This window comes from Phalacrocorax aristotelis, chromosome 10 (genome assembly GCF_949628215.1).
Source record: "Phalacrocorax aristotelis chromosome 10, bGulAri2.1, whole genome shotgun sequence".
Lineage (NCBI taxonomy): Eukaryota > Metazoa > Chordata > Aves > Suliformes > Phalacrocoracidae > Phalacrocorax > Phalacrocorax aristotelis.
Window position 1 is genome coordinate 14,997,991 of NC_134285.1, and position 20,568 is coordinate 15,018,558.

The 20,568-nt window shown below is 33.9% G+C and overlaps 1 protein-coding gene across 14 annotated transcripts in view; it reads right to left on the reverse strand.

Moving 5' to 3' along the window:
* Positions 1 to 20,568, reverse strand: part of RBFOX1 (RNA binding fox-1 homolog 1) — a 1,436,581-nt gene that overhangs the window by 5,934 nt on the left and 1,410,079 nt on the right. For 5 of the 14 annotated variants that reach the window (XM_075105333.1, XM_075105346.1, XM_075105339.1 and 2 more), the window contains one exon: positions 10,010 to 10,062. The exons of the other annotated variants lie outside the window; for them this stretch is intronic. In XM_075105333.1, the coding sequence (XP_074961434.1) occupies positions 10,010 to 10,062 (53 nt within the window). The remainder of the gene's footprint in view (positions 1 to 10,009; positions 10,063 to 20,568) is intronic. 14 annotated transcript variants of the gene reach the window in all.

The following is a 20,568-nucleotide window of genomic DNA, read 5'->3' on the forward strand; positions in this document are numbered from 1 at the left end:
TCCATGAATACATATCTTCATAAATTATCCAAGGCAGTTAACAAGAAAGAAACCAGGCAGTTCCCACTGAAAGAAATTTAATTGAAATAGCTCACATCAGCCTATGTTGGGTAAATGACACTTGCTGATCCTCTGTGTTGGAAAGGCTACATAAGAGCTCTTCAAGCAGGTTTGACACTGACCCCATACCCTGGAGCCTCTTTAGTTGGAAGAACTTCCGTAAACCTCAGCCTCCGTAACCCTATGCATTAGGGTGCAAACATTATAATATTGGAGATTTAAAATACTTAGCTTCAACAGTAGCCATGACAGAATCTCATATGCCTTATTCATCTACATTGAAGTGGACACCTTATTTTCCACTGTATGCCCATTTTAAAAGTCTGAGAACCCATTTTAAACATCATTATAATTTTAATTCTCTCAAGCTAAATCTCATTCAAACAGTAAGAAAACATCTAGAAATGAAAAACAATTAATTTGATGATAGTCTTGTTTCCAGCTTGATAAATTTCCCTCAAATCCCTAGTCACATGGAGGAGGCATTGCATGTACTATTATTATGCATGCTTTAATATCATGACTATTATTTTTAAAGCAATGGGAATCAGTATATTTTTCAAAAAATTTTTTTTCTGATTAACTGGTATTACTGCAGTACTGAGCAAGGACTGAAAATTTAGATCTGTGAGAATTACATTAGTTTTGGTCTAGTGTAAACCATTAACTACATTGGGACTTACTCTGCGAGCTTTTTTCGCACTGCTCTGATCCATTTTCTGCTGTAGGGCTGCATTTTGCCTTCAAACTGCACCCCGTTCCTACACTATGTCACAGTGCCCAACAAAACTGAAAGTCTAAGGGGTTATGCGTGGCAGGGGCTTGAGCAGCCTAAATGCAAGGGCCACTTGTAAGACAGGAACAAGCCCAAATACATAGTGCTCAGGCTTTATTAAATTACTAGCATGTTTAACCCACTACTTAAGTATCTAGTAAGTTTACAACAGTAATGTAATAAAATATGTTTCTAATAGTATTGCATCAATATTTTACGGAAATATGGACAACTAAGAGGAAAATATAGATGAAAAAACACATTAAGCAATTTCAAAAGAAAGAAAAATTTACTGTTTCAACCCAGTATTTACTTCTGAGTACATTTTTATGACTATTTTGCCAAAGTAGTAATAACTTATTGTCAGTGCTTTACATTATTTTTTTCATCCTACTGCGTAAACCATGTTTATTCTTTAAAATGAAGGAGTTGTGAAGTAATCCTAACATGAAAGCTGTGACCTAAGTTAATCCTTGCTCCTTAAAGGATGTTTTACATTTGTTTTATGATAATTTTGAAGTTTATACTGGGATATTAACATAAAAATGGTATTTCAGAATTAGCAATGATTATATTCTTGTTAAAATAGGAAACACTTCTTCCTTTTCTTTTACAGGATATTGAAGTTCCACTTGAACAAATGTGTGCAACATGAATGTAAAATAAAATAAAATTTAAAAAGCATTCGTCCAAATGTTCTGTAAAAGAAAATCAAGTATATAAAATTAATTGAAAAATTTACATTCTTACACCCTCCTAAACACACTTGACATACGTAAGCACGAACATGGAAGAATATATTTCCAAAGGGGAGAGAATATGTGCTGAGATATTATCTGGAAGAAAAATGCATTGAAATTCCTCTGTGATGAATAGACTTTTTTCCCTCCTCAGGGTGACCTCTACCTTCAGAATATGATGGTTTTATTATGATTAATAAATTTCATTTCCACAGAGGAAAGGAACAATGTCAGCTTAAACTTAAAGCAAGTGGGTTTCTTTTTAAATGCTAATTTTTAAACACGCCCTTGCATGACACCAAATTTAGAAGCTCAGAAGGTTAGCAGAATAGTTTCTGATTTCCATGCTGAAAATAGTAAGAAGGATTTAAACTATATTGTCACAATGAAAATCAGTAAGCTAGTTCAGTCACATAATCATTGGTTCATTTATTCACTTTTGTGCCAGTATGCTTATTTCTCATTAAAATTAGTAGCAGTTAAATGCTTTGGGATAATTTACACTGGAAATAATCATTCTAGGTAAACAATTTACTAAATTTAGGACATGCAAATAGCAAAGTTTCTGAAATAAATTAACAGTCAATGCAATTATTAGTATATTTTACAGAATGTTAAATCAATGTATCAAAACCAGTATGTGCACTCACAAATTCTTGTCTAAGAAAACAGCTGATGAACAATTTTGATGCACCACTAATTAGAACAAGCTAAGTTCCACTGTTTTCCAGTATATCTGGAACAGGCATTAAGAAAAAAAAATAAACGTTTGCTAGCATTTTGTTACCATACTGGCACTGGTTCTTAAGTAGCTGGACTAACACCTTACTGGGAAATAACTAAGAAAAAAATTAGTGTAGTCATGCCAACATCTGTAAATGCAGCTGTAAACTATTCATCAAAAGCTCAGTGTCTGGTATCTTCTTCTTTACCATTGCTACATCTCAATTTCTTCAATCATTTTCAGTACAGGGTTTAAAATGGCTGAAACACTATGTAAAAGGACAATTTGTTGTCCACTGCACAAATTAAAAAAAAAAAAATTAAGAATGGTAATTGGTTGTGAGATTTATTTTAGTAGGGCCTTTGAACTGGAATCTCTTTCTTTAAATCATCGGTAGTAGGTATTGCTGAAGCTTCCAAAATCTAGGACAGTCAGTGGAGCTCTGATACTGGAGACGTTCGGAAGCTCCTTAATAATGTACATACTGTAGGGTTTCATAACAACATTAATAAGGAATATAGAATATGAAACAAGTTAATACATTTTCTACAAGTGATTCGACAGCTATAGGAGAATTTTAAACATTATTTTATTTTTTAGAAATTTGATGCACATATATTTCTGTTCACTATAATTTTTTAAAGTCTATATATTGCTAGAAGAACTCTATAAAATTATTAATCTGTTTAAGAAATATAAAGAGAGAAGTTAAAAATCTGGTACCACCTCAGCTAAATTGAACTCTGATGTAATCCCTCATTACTTGCTATATTACAAGAAAAGTGTATGTTTCAATGGAAAGCTCATATTTCTAACTTTTCCATAATATCATCCATTCTTTGCTAATTTTGATTATAATCGAACAATCAAGTAACAAAATTGCTGCTTCTTCAAACCTTGAATCGTCAACCAGAACAACCTTAAATTAGTGAAATTATTATACTGACAATTATTACTAAATTTCACAAAAAGGCAACTACACGAGTGAGACTTGGCTAAGTATGAGAAGGTAGAATATAGTCCATAGTGGTTTGGTATTCCTGCCCTGCTGTTCACCCAGGAAATGGTCACTATTGCAGGATGTGCCTCATGCTGTTGGCAGGTGGCATGGAAAGGGCAATCCACATCTTTCCGCTGTCAGATCTTAATGCAGAATTGCAGTAAAATTTTAGATACAGATGTGAAGATTTTAGTAAAGAACTGGAAGGAATACAAGGAAAGAAAGGGTTACCTGGCCTTATCCAGATAAATGATTCTAGTAACTAACATTTTGCTCTTTCTCTTGGTCACATAACTATGATGATACCAAGACAGACGACATGAGCAGCAGAATCCCTTTGTATGTGCACCAGTTACACGCTGAGCAGTATTTTAACCTCAGTGAGTCAACACTGTGCAGCAGTAGTCCTTTAACTTAAAATTCTTTACTACAGTAGGATGATATCTGCTTATGGTGTTCAAAGCATGTACAACCAATCAATTTATTTCATTTTGGATATCAATACCAACTTTAGGCATTTCAGTCACCTGAATGAGCAATGAGTCTATGTATCTCAGAAGGCAATGACAAAAGATGTCTATCCTAAGTTTTTACTTAAGACGAAGGAAAATAGTTGAAATCTGCTGATAAAAATAATTGTTTATATTAATTTTCCTTGATTGTAAAGGTTAAGAATGCTAAAATCCTCTATGCAAAATTTTAAAGGCACAATATCAAACACTAAGATCATTCTAGGACCAATTGGAGGGACCAATAAAATATTTTGTTGCTTATCATTTTCCTTTTCCACAAGTGATAATGCTTTACAGATTTGGGGCAGAAAAATAATTGGGAAGAGGTAGTAGAGATGGACAGCACAATGAAACATTGAAACTTCAAGGTATACTGCAGTGCTGAACTCCTGCATACCTTTTAAGCCATGAGGGTTAGGGCAATAATAAAAGATTTCCATTAAAGGATCTTCATAAATACATAACTAAAAACAGTCTCTATTTTTTCCTGCAGGTTGCAACAAGAAGAAACTTAAGAAACCCATTCAGAATTTTCTATATGCAGAGAAGAATTTAAAATACTCGACTCTTTACTTGTTTATGTCACATCTGAATTTGGCCCGTTAATTTTTGTTGCTAATTGATGGGCAGGTTTTGTAGAAACGTTGGTCATTGAGGCTCAGATTTTATTTTAATTTTTATTTCCGTATGCCAACCTGTAACTTCTTTTGAAGTTTGTTAGATGTTTACAGCCATTCAAAATTGAGCTGCCACCTTGTTAAACATTTAAATATGTATGGTTGATATTGGTTAATTTGCAGAAATATGGAAGTGCAACAAATTGCAGCACAGGTGACTTACTTCCCGAGCTGATGCTGAATAACTGCTATGGAACAATTCCAGAGACAGACCTCAGCATAAAATCTTTCAAGTTTCAGTCTTGCTGTCTGGATTTACACAAATGTGGGGAATTCACTCGATGTCTAGTTAAAAATCTAACATAATTTTATGCTATCAACAGCACCTTCCTGTATGATCTCTATCCAAGAACTTTAGACTTTAATAAACTTCATTAAAAAAAAAGCCACTGTGGAAACTGAGGCTTGCCATCAAGTGACATCTAAAACCGGCTGTATTACAATGAAAACCAAGTATTTCTTTGATCTGTAAAGCATTACTATAGCTGTTATATTTTGGGACAATAAGCCTTGAATAAATTCTTATCTAGTTCAATAATAAATGTACGAGGTACTTTGTTTATTAAATTTTAAAGCAGTCTTTTATGCTTGAGTGTAAAGTTCTTTTCTATGCAATAATATTTTTTTTTGTTTTATATTTTAAGTCTAATATGATAATCTCAATATTCTAAAACTGGATCCTTGTTTATTTAATGTACTTGTACATAACCATACATATATACACACACAAACCACCTTTCACATCTACTATTTTCAGTCTATCATAGAAAAAAGATACTGGTTGCTTCATTAAAAAGAAAGTACAGAAGATGCACACATGCTTATACGCACTTGTTGAGGGCAAACACAGATTATTCACTATTTCTGTTATCAGAGGAGCTTCACATTGCAAATCCTCCATTTACAAATCACAGAACCTCAGCTTTACTTAATCTTGTCATGTTGTCACATTTGACTAGCCATGCGAACTGACCTAGAACTGTAAGCACCGGGAAGGCAAGCTGTCAAAGAGATAATGACAAAGATGCCAAAAAGGGCTGCCAGTGTTTTCACTGGGTGAGAAAAAGGAATTAATCAAACTTCATGAAAGAAGAACAGAGAATAATCAAAGTGTTTCCTGATTTTTATCAACTGTTCCAATATCTAAACATCTTTACCACGCAACTACTGAGAGCAGTAAAAGCTGTAACAAATGGAATTCCATATAAGCAACTATTTACAGCAGCAGTAAATGCAAGTTTAAACTGCCAACATAAAGGACACTTGAATTTGCAGCGGAAGTTTAATAATGTGCATTAGTACAACATTTCCTAGTCTTCTAGAGCAAAATCTTCAGTATCTGTCATTTTTCACAGGGAAAAGCAGTACAGCCTTAAATAAATACTAGCACAAAGATTTTACAGATGCTGCTTCATCTAAATTTTTTTAAATCTGATTAGTGAAAGAGCATAACATAATAATAAAAGCATCTCATAGAAAATGGTCATTTTCCCAGTCAAATTGCTTCATGAAATGAAGTCAAACTCATAGGCAGCAATACTAAAAGGGAAGAACCTCTCAGAACCATACGTATGTCTTTACACAGTAATTCAAAAAAGCTGAAAGATATATCTCTGAAACTGTACTTTTTCAAAGCAGTTTGGATTATATGTACTTCTTGGAAATTCCTTTGAAAGAGTATAATCTGATCAATATCTCCTAGCAGACATGTAAGTCAATGAGATGTAGGCAAGCATGTATGGCAAAATTTTTATGAGCTACAATTATTTATGTGCAGTAGCAGAGGTATGCCTCAACAGGCACCTTAACCGTTCTAAGCACTTTGTCAAATATTAATATGCTTTTTAAAAAGTATCTCCATATTTGCTATTTTTTAATGAATTGAATTTGTGGTGGTGTTGACAGGTTAAATATGGTATACAGGAAAATTGCAATGACATGAGCAATTGTATTGGTTAACTATTGCCAATATTCTGTTCAAACTATTTCGATAGTACAAACTCCAGTGCTTGCTTCTTTAAGCTGCCTGCTTTTATGAAACACTTTTCCTACAGTTATAAAATTAAAACTTTCAGAATGTTTAATCTGTTTTGGAGACTGCATCTTTCTCCAAATGGAGGTCAATAACTTAATCTAAGCCTGTCAACTTCTAAAGCTTTAAAATGCATTTCTCTTGCGCGCGCGCGCACACACACACACACACAAAAATCCCGTCTCCTGGGGATGATTCTGCTCAAATATGTAAATAAATACAGTCACAATTGGACAGATGTTATATCCACTTCCACTGTACTTCGTCCCAAATTTAGGTTTATGTATACACTTGCTTCTCTCTCTCTGTTATTTCAAAATCATAAACTGCATGTACAGGTGGAAGAAAAATAATACCAGGCATGCAACCACACTGGATTTTTCTATTTGTAGATGGAAGTTGGATAACAGTTAAAAATTGGAGGAAGAAAGAAAAAGTGATATAAATATAGAATAATGATCTTCTCCCATATTTACACAGAAATCATTAAATGCAATATGCAGGTACATCCTAGAATGCACTTGGAAAAGACACTACAAAATATTTTTTTTCTTTACAAACTATGAATCTTGATCTTATAAAACCTAAAAGAAAAAATATAGTGAGCACTGATTTGAAAAATCATTAAAAATTCTATAGATTCAAAATGAACAATCTTCTGTAATCAACATGTAAATAAACCATGGGTTTATTCTGGGCCTTATCCTGATTTGTTAGGAGCCTGATAGGACAAGATGCCTATTGCCTGCATCAGCCAGGAACCTCAGGATTAATTGTCCCCTAATGTACCCATTGTCAGAGATTTGCTAGAGGAAGGTCTTCAGAGATCCTTGTTAAAATTCCATCATAAAACTGATAGGAGGTTTCAGATAGTTTCCCTACCGCTGTTCTAGTTCAGATCTGTTTGTAGACTCTTTAATCATGCCTGCCAGAGATGACCTATCCCAGAAGCACAGAACTTCTTTTCTGAAGAGTAATTATTTTTAGCCTCAGAATGCACTGGATGCAATGAAGAGTGAAATATTTTAAATTTCCCATGGAAGGATCCCTGTCAGATACTCGAATATGTTTCCTTTATATAATGTGCATGCAAGAACAGATACACATACCTAAATAGAAATGTGCATATGGACACACTATCCATTCATTAACACATTTATTAATTCAAGATTACTTTATTCTCAAATCAGAAGAGAAGTCATGTGGCTGAGGACTAAGTATCCTTTGGCAGGAATGATAAAGTATTAGGAAGAGTGAGTATTACCAGCAGAATCACCCAAGACCTCCCATTTCCATTTGACAACAAAGTTCAAACCAAACGTTTACTTGTTATATTATTATTTGTAGTCTACAAACACACACATTCTTTACAGGGAAACAATACAAACATACATATACTCACATTTCAAACATTGAGCATAATATCAATTATTTCACCTTATATCAATTTTACAAACAGTTGAATTACTGTAATGGGGTTTAGGAGCACTAAAAAAGCACTATAAATTTGTTCTGTAGAGGTTTTACATGCATCTGAAAAACCACAGGAAGTTTAGCTTCGGTTCTAAAAGTTTATGTATCTCTGTATATGCTCCATGTATTAAAACACAAAACATCAGAGAATTAATTAGTTGAAAGTCAACTTACAGATTTGAAAAACCAAATGCAACTTTGACAACTTGTGCCACAGGAATACAGGCCAGAGAATGATCTTTTTGTAAAGCCAAGAGTCTTTTAAATATTATGACTAAAATTTAAGTATATAAGGAACAGAAGATACAGGCTTTCAATAACTTTCCCCTTCAGGTCATATTACAAAAAAGGCACCTACAGTCACCTGTGATGGATATGTTTATCATATGGTCAAAAACATACCTAACAAAAATATCTTATTGTTGAATCAATTCAACAGCGATAATCAACTGGTAAACTGAAAAGTTTTAATAAATCTTTTCCCTTCTGTGTAAAGTTCACTGAATTCAACTGATAGAGAGTGCTATATTTTTTACTGAAATTCCAAAGTAGTAATATATGGAATACATAGAATATAGTCTTGAACACTTAAATTGTGCCTGCACTGAGGGGAAAAAATGTCTTTATTACAGAAATAATTATTGCTTAGAAGGGTTCACTCTGCAAAACAGGAAATTGTTTTCACGACAAGAAAAGTATTAAAAGACCACGTCTATCTCAAGAATTCCAAGTTAAAAAATTGCTAAAATACCTATATTTATTCTTAGCAAGGCCTAGATTTATAAATTAGTAGGCTTCCTACTACAGCTCACTCTCACTAAGAGCCAAGCAGGAAGAACAAGTGAAATAATGAAAGCCAAAATCCAGATCTAGTGAGGTCAAGAAAGTGTCAAATGTTGACTTCTCAAAATGTATACTTTTAAGGATTTAGAACTTTGAAAAACCTATGTTAAATCAGGTTTTGTTACAAAAGAACTTTTCAGATTACCACCAAAAATGCTATGGCTAGCATACAGATTATTAAAATTTTAGCATATTTTGGCTTTAGCTATGATCTTCTTTTTCATAAACGTTTTTATTTGTTCCTACATAGGTCACTATGGCATAAACGGAAAACTCTTCACCTTTCTTTTATTTCTGCTAATGTAAACCTCTATAAATAAACACTTCTTAATACCAACATTTTGTGTCACTCTATATATATGTCCTTTCATCCTTCAATACAAGCAGCTTCTATGAACTCAGCAGAATTTTTGCATAACATTATTGGCAGAATATGTCCCGGCACTGTTACTATTTATTTTGGCTTTTGATTTCTTATGTAGTGACATAATACCATCCTTACCTGAATTAAGACTAAGATTGTTCAAACTCTATTGCTTAAAAGAGAGAAAATCCCTTGACATAATCAATATATTTATAAATTACCGTTACCTTTTAAAAACATTGTTCATTCTTCTGTACCCATGGCTTACAACATGATAGTATATTAGCAAAGCAGCTAAGACTTTTTACTTACTAGAGAGCGATCTTCTGAAGACACAGACCCTCTCTCCCACTATCTTATCCATAGGATAGACTTTGTGAGTGCTTTAGGGTCTGCAGTACCCTTGTGGGCAATATTTGCCCCCAAAGAGTTGAAAAGAAAATTGTTACATCTATAGCACTTACAATGTCCTACATACATCTAAGCCTTTAATCTTTTCATTAGTTCTGTTTGGTTTGGCTTTTTAAAGTCACAATCTTGATTGTACTGCACAGCAAGTATTTATTAGAAGGTTTAACATATCCTTACTTTTCTAGGCCATATGATATTTAAACTGGAAATAAAACACCAAAGTCAGCAAAATAACCTAATGTCTTTTATATGGCAGAACCTATAGGCTCAAGCTATTAAACTATTCCAAAGATTTATACTACGGACTTTCCTTTGCTTTCTCTTACGATTAAATGCAGCATGTGAAAAAGGATATTGAGACCTGGATGGATGCATCAAGAAGTATCAATGATTGTTACCTGCAGAGGTGTTACAAGAAATTTCATCTGCTGCAACGAAGACGAATTGATTTCTGCAAGAGAAGATAAAATTCACAATACTGCTTGCTGACTGGGAAATGTGCTAGCTGCCAATTGACTTGATGTTTACAGATGGGGTAGGGTAAGGGTGCTTAATTTTAATGAATGTAGCAAGAAAAAGTGTTGACGTATTTCAGTACTATAGAGTTTATAAGGATCATGAGGTAGACATGCTGGGATCTTTTAAATGAAATAATGGTGACATTTGGATATGGACTATGTACAAACTCTTGCATTGGAAGCTTTATGTTTAGTGTTACAGATATGTCAATATATTTATGAAGTCTAATAAAAATAAAACAATATTTATATTGGTAGAGATATTAAAGGGCACTACTGCAAAATATGTAAAAAGCATTTTTGAAAAAACAACATAATTGCCATTTACTTCGTGCATCTGAAAGGAGGATATTCACAGTAAAATATTTTGCTTTTTATATGTCTAATATGATTGCAATCAGAAAATTAATTTTCTGCTATTTATTAAAAAAAATGACATAGTATATTCTCATATACTGTCATCCAAATACATACAAAAGTATGTATAAACTAGAGATATGAGTAATTTAATATAAACCTTCTCTTGCAAAATTCTTTTTTAAACCAGGTAACATAAAAAGAGAAATGTTAAGTACACTAATTTTCAAAATGCAGAAAAGTACACTACGGCACAAATCCTGATTTGTCCTTTCCAAAGTCAAAGCAAACAGGATTTGGGTTAGTGGAAACCATGTTTAAGGATTAACATCAAATGACGCCTTTGTATACATATACATAGCTTCCTTGAATTATTTTTGTGTCGTGCAGGATTAATAAGGAATCTGGGTGAAGTTTTAACACTTGGGTGCTGTTTTACTCCAAATTGCATGTAGTTCCTCCAGCCTGCACTGCTAGGCATGGCAAAAAACTGAGTTTTTCTGATTTTGCACAGCTTTAATGCAAGAGTCTACCAAATAGGAATTAGAAGGAACTATTTCTAACTTGTACTGAGCACTACCTGGAAAACATAGTTCTGCAAGGTGATGAAAGCTTTGTCAAGCATTAAGTACTCTGAAAGTCTTACTGAAAACTATTCTGTTCAGGAACAAACCTCTCTTAGGGGTACTAGAACCTTGAGGAGTTAAGCCCTAAGAGAAAAAAAAATCTAGTTCCATTACTTCACCTCCACTGTATTAAAAAGATTTGAATTTCTCATTTAGAAAGCTGTGAACCTTGTTACTTAGAAGTTCACATTTTGAACAAAACAAAACAGAATCTGTAATCAATACTATAGGGACAGGATTGATTAAGATCAAAAGCAGTGTCTGATAATTGCCTCTGCCCTATCTCAGACATACTAACACCTGCCTTTTAGTATGAATGGACTTAGTGATCAAACTGTATACTCTTTAATTTTCAATAGGATGTACAGATCGGTAGTTTTTTTCTCTTTATTTTGCCATTTGCAGCAGTTTCAAAGCTAATGAGATCTACCTAGCATGTAATGCTGAGGAGATGAATTTAAAAAAAAATGAAGGGGGATAAATTTAGCATTATAAATACAGAGCTACTCTGTATTTCATGGGTAGTATAATTTGTCTCTGTATTTCCTGCTATCACCTCATCTATTATCACCTCTTGTGATAATTACATCAAAAGAAACAGGTAGATGTTTGCCTAAAAGGGAGTAGTCCATTAGCAACGCAGATTTACCACTTACTGTTTCACAGAAGATCCTTTTGATTCATTTCTAGGAAGTTATTAAACTGCCCTTTCATCTAAATGGAGTGATCACTTTCCCTTAAAAACTGCCTCTAAAGCAGCTAGGTGAGAAACTTTTCCTTTCTTTCTATTCAGAACATTTGTTGTTATGGCACATTGAGCCACAGACACTATATCTTCAGATGCCAAAGTACAGAACTATCTGTAAGAATAATGTGATGGTTTAGTTACTTATAGAACACTAACTGCTATTTGTCTTTTGGACATTGAAAATGTTCTGAAATCTTACTTTTTATTACCAACTCTTTAATAGTTACCAGTAGAAAATTAATTTTAGAAAATTTAATACAAACTGAAACCTGTTTAAAAAATCTGCCATAAACATTCCTTGTATACTGCTTCAATTTGCATAGGAAGATACTATTTTCCCTATATTTTGCTTTTGTAAAATTCATTTCACAACTCCGTAAATCAATTTTAAAAGTAAGCAGAAAGTTACATATTGGTCAGCACAGCACCTGAGAGAACGACAAGTAAGACTAAATGCTGAAGTTCAATAAGCCAGTTCAATTTTTTAATAATTAATTAGATGTTATCAGTAAAAATTACAATGAATTGTTTAGTAGTTTGATGGCTTTAATGTTTTTACAGTGGCAGTTTTTCTACTTAGTTAAATTCTATACTATTGTTTACATAGACCTAGAGGGAGAACTGATAATCAGAGGTGTTACTATGTACTAAAATCACACCTGATGTCCCAAGCAAGTATTATTCTTTAGTGTGGTCAATGCCATAGCTTGCAGAAGGAGTCCTTCTGAGTTAAGCTGACACTGTGGTGCATCATATTCTATCTGTCTTAAAGTACATGAAAAACACACCTGGAAAAGGGCAGCTAACCCAACTCAGACCTTTGCAAATGTAGGGCCATTCCCTTTAAAGACCAATTTTACACACTAACTATTTTGAGTGTACAAGGCTTAAAAATATCACAGGTAAGGTATGATGAAAATTCATGATACATTTTAGGTTGTTTCAATGTTCCTCATCACTTCTACACTTTTGATTCAAAAAGGTACAAGAAATGTAAGTGGACCCAAGTTTATTATACAATAAGACCTTCTCTGTTATTAAGATACAGAATTGCTTCCATCAGTTTAATTTGTGTATTAACACTAAAAGATAGAACAAAATTTTTACTCCTCATTGTTTTATAATTCAGATGTAAAAGAACATACATTTAAAATCCAGTGAACTTTTTTTTTTAATAAAATTTGAAAAGTAGTTACTGGTTGTAAAGTAAATAAACAGAAAAATAAATTGAAAAAGTAATAAGACAAATAGGTTGATCTGAATGTACAACTGGATATATTAAACTTGCCAGATATTCACACTCTGGGCTAAGTGCAATCCTTTTAAGTGATGGAGTGGCACCCTTTGGTAGCCTGAGCAATCTGATGGAAACCCAGAGAGTGCAGGTCACAAAAATTTACTTCTGCGACTCAAAATGGCTGTGTTCCATCTGAGCAGCTATTTCCCAAGGGCAAACACTTCTGCATAGTATTAAGTCTCTCAATCCTTTATAACAATTTCTCATTTCTTCTAGTAAATTGAAAACTACTGCAGATTTTTACCAGTATGGTAATAAAGATATTTTTAAAGTTGGAAAAAAATGTTTAAACATTTGTGTATTTCCTGAATTCGGACAGAAACGGAGAGGACAGCAAAAGTAATAGTAAGTGATTTGGTGCTTTTTCTTACTTTGGGTTAGTTACCCCAGTTTTCAAAAAGGTTCAAAAATGTTCTGATTTCCTCTGCACTGTTCCCCATCAACCCTCTGGCAGACTCCTAACAAATACATTCCTTGAAGCCCCAGATCTGACATAAACTTCTCTATCAGTTTTAGCACCTGCTATTTCTACCCTGAAGGTCTTCTGCATATCCAACACATTAGGTACTTTCTTTTTCTCTCCTTGATGCTGTTAGTTTGGTGAAAACAGGCCATACTGTAGCATAAAACTGGATATATATAGATAGATACATTTTAATCTTTAATCACTAGAGTCCAAGCCTTACATTCGTTATGGCTGTTTGATATACAGAACTACTTCTATGCAGAAACCTTACATGTGAATACCTTCCCTCTTTGCTTCTTGCTAAACTGTCCTAGAAAGATTCAGTCTGTGGTAGAATGGAGAACAGCTTTAGGAGAGGAGTCTTTGACTACCCTCTGTCAGCCTTTCCATCTTAGCATCTTTTTCACAGGGTAGCTTGAAAAAAAACAAGGCATGATATTCTAAGCATATCTTTCTGTACTGGACTTCTTATTTCAGGAGACCTTTTATTACTAAAACCTTGACTAGCCACATTAAGGCTTAGGCTGTCATGAATGACTTTCAGTCATTATGAATCTAATATATGTATTTAGACAGGGACAGGGTTTGCACTACAAAACCGAATAGTTTTGAAAGTTTTTGTGATGGCATGACGTGGGCAGAAGTTCAGCTGCCATAATCAAAGCCATACTTTGCAGTATCATACTTCAAAGAGCATAACAAAATATTTTCAGGTTCAACTTTATCACCTGACTAAAAGTACCCTGTTCTAAATTAAAGCAGGCCACTGAACGGAAAGACTTAGATAATAAAGTATTAAAACAAAATATTTGAGCACGTGAAGAACAGGATTTTAAGTGAAGCTTGACTAAGGTTTTTCATTATATGCACTATTTAGTAAAAAATATTACTAGTTACAAATTACTTCAGAAAATGATGCTGTACCTACTAATTTTCACAGCGAGGTCTCTTTTAGAGTCTTGCTTCTGACAAGTCACCTTAACTGTGCTGAAGTAGTACAGAAAAAAACTTTCCATACATTAGTTTGAAAGTATGCTGACCTAATCCAGAAGCTACATACATATCAACACTGAATTTAAGCTTAAGTAAGACTTTATATGTGACATTTATTAGAACCATGACAACAATTGGTAATTACTATGTAGTATTTTTAGGTTTTATTTCTACTGAAATCTTTTCTGCAAGCGTGTTTAAATAGTCTCGACTGTCTTTTTATCTATATACTCTAGTAGTTAGTCTCACATTTGAGATACCTAATATTCCAATGAGGTTGATATTAGCTTTTAGTGTACAAGTGTTTTATGTGCTCCATCAAGAAACATTAAGTTAGAGTATTATGAGCATTTCTGTTTAATGAACATTTATTACTTTCCTTCAAGCTTTTCCAAAAGTCACTTAATGTTTCCCATCCTAACACTAACACCAATGATCTCAGCTACTGGAACGTCAAATAGATACCAGAGTAGAGAAAGGAATTTTGTAATCTTTGATACAATGCGGGAACTTTAGGCTCCTTCACATGAAGAAATCTGGGCGTTTCTCCTCACTGGCTGAATGGAGTGGAAGTTTTCTTAAATACTAAAACTGATAATTCAGCTACGCATAAATAGGTAGAACTTTTATCACATCTAAATAGACTTTATTTTAAAGGTCAGTAGCAACTTAAAGTAAAATGGAGCTCAGAAAGAGCAGAAGCTTGTAATAGAGATTGGGTGTACAGTATAGACCTAACCACTGATCCTGCCTGACATGTATGTGATTTGGCTACTTTACTAACAGTTGGAAATTTCAGAACCTGGAAGTAGAAGACAGGAAGAGATTCAGAGAATGGGTCTTAGATGCTCTTTTATATGACTTGAGGAATCTAACCATCATGAAGCACAATTCCAACCTAATTTCAGGATAGACTGTTACGCTGAGTGTTCCCCCTACAAGTTTCCATATAGCCACCTCACTCTGGGAAAGGAATTGCTCATCTTTCTTTGTCTGCAGTACTACATACTCCTATAAAAACATTCACCTACTACAGCATTTTCCCTCCTACAGTCATTGGTCCTGCTATCCAGATGTACAAAAGTACTCACAGCTGAGTCTGTGAAGTTTATATGCGTAGGTCATTGTGCGTGTAAGAACCTATGTTTGTAGGGCACATGGGACAAATTACTAAGTTTTGTCTGTGTCCTATCTTCTCCTGGAAAGGCTGTGTGACAGTTCAGTTGGACTTTTCAACACTACTTATATTTTACCCAGCACGTGATTAAGAACAAAATTTTGACACACATACAATTTCACCCAGCACTCCCAGAATTTTTTAGTCCTTTTTCTTGGCAACACAGAGATTCCATAAAATAGAAACCATAATAGAGGTCAAGTGGGATTTTAAGAAATCAGGACTTCCCTAAAATTAATCACACTAACTCTAGGAAATTTGAAATGTAGAAGAAATGATAATTCAGTAATGTACAGTGATTATGTTTCATACACCAGAATTCTTGGACTTTTCTTACTAACTTGGCACTACTAGACATAAATAGTTTTGCTTAACACAGAGGTGCAGCCCCTGCTCCCAAAAAGACAGCAACTGCTAAAAACAGTGCAGAGCCCCAGGACATGGGGAATTAAGATGAAGGCAAACACAATACCGAGCAGAGGTTACAGTGGAAAGATTTAAACTATATGTAATCAGTTGACTTTTTCTGGTAAGATCACCATGAGACCTACCAATACAGTCAGTATTTACATTTCATGGATCAGAGCCTCAGCCGGTAAAATTGATGCAGCTTAATCGAAAGCATGGACTTCACTGGAGCTATTCTAAATTGTATTCTCCAAGGATCTGGTGCTAACTATGTGGTATAGCAATGATTTTTCCCAGAAGAGTTTTATGTGGTACATCTATACTTTTCTCCTTTATATTATTAAAGATGCTTTATTTTTCCTTCATGATCTAAACTTTAAGGCTTTGTTGCTTTTGTTAGGACTCTAACGTTGAGGGCTTTTTCCCTATGAATTACAGCATAGCTGATGGTTGACTGCTTGAATAGTCTTTTTAATATTCAGGTATGGACCAAGTTTCAGAGTTTCCCTCTGAAAAAAATTTTTTAAGTGCTCCCCAACTCCTTCCTTCTGGTGCCCTAAATTTAAATGTCAAGACTATAAAAGATTTTAAACTTTTCAATACTAGTATATAACTATAATAGGAAGGTTGATTTTGCTATTATCATGCTTTATATTCCCATTATTGTAGGATCAAAGTACATTATCACAGCATTTGAATCACAGCACAAAGACAACTAAACAACTTTACAGCCATGTCTATAAAATATATTAAGTAAAACTAAAACTATAACCAGAAAGTAATTTATGTTGCATCAACCTTCAACAACACTAACAGTAACTTGTCTGACCTGATGCGCATTAAGAAAGTATATTTTACTTTCAGACTATTTTTTTCCATGCCAGGTCCTTTTTTGCTGCAGAATTGCTTGTTCAACCTAGCTACTACTAATTATGCCAAGATAAAGAGGAAGACTCAGATATTCTGCTTTATATTGTATATTCTGCTTTCATTATTGAAGATAATGCATCTCCGACCTCCATCATTCCTGACCATTTCATTAAATGCTCCTTTCTGAAATTTTGAAGCTGGCCTTGCAACTGTATGGAGTAAAACCCTGCATCAAAATAAATTAGAGTACTTACTTCTGTAAATATTACCTCACAGAAAACACTACAGCACATCTTGATTGCCTAAGCAAAGGCAGCTCATCCATCTGCCTGGACTCAGCTGCCGCGCCAGAAGGCCCAGTGTCACTTCTGCCTGCACGGGTGTCTCACATGCCCTAGAGTGTCTCAAATGGCACTAAAGGCCTGTTTCCAAGCAGCTTAAGCAAGCCCTTAAAATTTGACTGACAGAGCTTAAGCACCTCTGCATTGCTTTATATCTGTATCTTCTCTGTGCTCAATACAGGACATTTCAGCGTGATTTAGCCCATGACAAGATGTCTCTAGCATAGTTTAGACTGCCAAAGACAACAGGAGACAGAAAATTTAAGAAATGTCTCATTAAATTTTATCCTGCCGCCAACCACACAATTTCTTGAACAGGAGTAATTCATTTTACCACCAAAACACACTTTTGCAATTGAAAAAAGCACACTCTCAAGAAAAGAAAAAAATTCCTACACTCTTCTGGACACTAGTGGAAATGCCCGTTCCCAGGACCAGTGATATATGCCTGTATGATTCCATTTACCCAGAGAAAAAAAAAACCAAAATAAAGAGAAAAATGGTCAACAGAAGATGCTTTCTTATAATTGGTATTCTTACGTCAGGCTTTCCCCAGCAGATCGACAGGCATCTTTTTCAGCCCTTCTGTTGAACTAACTAAATAACCTAGTCAGGTGCTGCGAGACAGGCTCCTTTTAGCATAGCCGAGTATTAATACTGTAAAGCATGTTAGGGAAATGACAAGGTGTCCATACTGCATACAGTGTAGATAGGATTCTTCCATGGCAATCTCTTGTATATGAACTCCCCCTGTATCTCCTCCCATTACCGCTCAAAGACTGTATAAAGACAATTCGTAGCAAATGGGTGCTATACTTTGCAACTTAGTATAGTTGTTGCGAAAAATATGTTTATTTTTAATACACTGCCAAAATGTGGACAATGTCTTACTTTGCAACCAGCTGAAGAATCTGTAGCCCTTTCACCTACATTTTAAATCTACACATATATTATTTACTGATTTATTTTTTAAATCAGAACTATACAAATATGCTTAGTTCTAATTCATATTACCTGCTGTATCAGTGGAATTTTTCTATGTATGAAGTAATACATAATATATTATACATAAGATAAATGTATTTGATATTAATAATACAATATACACAGTATAAATATGCATATTTATCTGCAAGATGAACACAGATGATTTTTAAGTGGATCTTAACATTTTAAGGTGAAACCACATAAATCAATATTAGAATTCATACTGATGTCAGTAGCATAATTAATCTAAGATCATTTGCCTTTTACTGTGTTTAACACAGTCTACACACATAAACTAAATTCTTGAAGAAGTGATCCAGTAACTTTATTTCTGAAGTGCTCCATGTCAGCAATGTGAACTGATGTCTGTATGACCCCGGACTGCTAAATTAAGGTTATTTTCGAAGTTTTACCATTTATTTTTGCTTAAGGATATGGTTTAGTGGTGGACTTGGCAGTGATAGGTTAGCAGTTGGACTCAATGATCTTAAGGGTCTTTTTCAACCTTAACGATTCTATGATTCTATTCTATGAATTTTTTTTATTACTATATTTTGGACATATTTTTCACTCTCTTTAGGGCAAAGAGTACAGCATTTTGAAGTCAGCTTTGTGTAAAGAATCAGTATTTTATCTGGTAAAATACATACCAAAATACTGATTGATTTTGTTGGGGGATTTATTATTTTTGTATATCATGTCATTTTTAAAACAATGTCTAATTAAAATATACTTTACATTTATTTCTGAGTTCATAATGATTATTAAGATTTAGTGGTAACCACCATTTTACCCACAATAAAGTGTCCTAACATACAGAGGTATAAATATAAAACTTCTTTAGCAAAACCAACAATTTTTCCCTTTAAGTTATTTTAAGTGGCTTTACAGCATCGCTTTTTCATATTATAACTAAAATACCATATATATGAAAACCTTGCTGGGATTATTTTTGAATCAATTCAAGAAAAAACAAAATGGAATTTAGGGTCTGGTACAGTTTTGGTTTAAATGAAGACTTTATTTTTCTCTGCATGTATATGAAACATCTATAGCAGTTTTCACACAAAAAAATTTGTTCTTTAGGATACATGGGTAAACTGCCTACTTTCATTCCTTCTGTGCAGTATTCTTACAAACCTCTGCTTTGCCACAGGTGTATTCCTAGAGTATTAAAAACTTGGTCAAGCCCAAGGGTATGTGAAAAAATTCCATTCAAGTACCTCATCAAACACTTTAGACTTCTTTGAGGTGGGAACCACTACAGTAAAAACTTACAAGAGTGTAAATTACCTCTTTGTTGATTAATTTCATCAGAAGTTTGTTCTAATATTTCCTCACCTTGCCTAAAACACATGGCAAATTACATGGCTAATCCATATAGACTATATCCAATTCATTCTGTATTTTATTAATAACATTTCATTCCTTCATCTTCTCTCTGACTTTTTTACAATGCTCTTAATTCCTTCTTGCTTTTAAAGGACTCACAATGGAAACACTCAGGTTGACCATACTTATAGCATGTTCTAATCTGCCTCTTTGTGGTCTATCAGGTCAATGATCTAAAAACTAAAAAGTGTATAATTAGACACTGACATGTCCAAAGGAACTGTTATGGTCTATCATGTCACAGGCACTGACCAATAGACTGTAACAGTTTTGGTCTGTTGGATTAGGAATCAATGTTCTAGTAACTCCCTGACTCCGTATGTATCCAGTCTGCTGAATACAACACACTTAAAAATTTTAAAAGTCACTTTCTTTCAATATCCCCTAAGAGTGGAGAAGCCCATATGAACTATTGAAGAGACAATTCCTACATCAAAAATGTAACCAATCCCTCCCCCCCCCTTTTTAGAGGAAAAGCACACATCAAAATGCATCAAAGGAATATATTTATAATCACGGTTGATTACTACGAACTTTTATTTTAAAGAAACTTCCAAGTTAAAAGTCATGCTATATAACCTGATGTAGGCTAGATGTATTAAACAAAAAGTAAAGATATTGAAGTTGATAAGCAAATGTTAGAATATGTGCACTGGTACTTTTTTTTTCAATTATAAGCATTTAATAGCTCCCATTACATTCAAGAAGAAGCTGGCAGCAAAAGTACTCAGCATCTTTAAACTTCGAGCACTTTAGGAAGCCAGGTATGGAAATCTA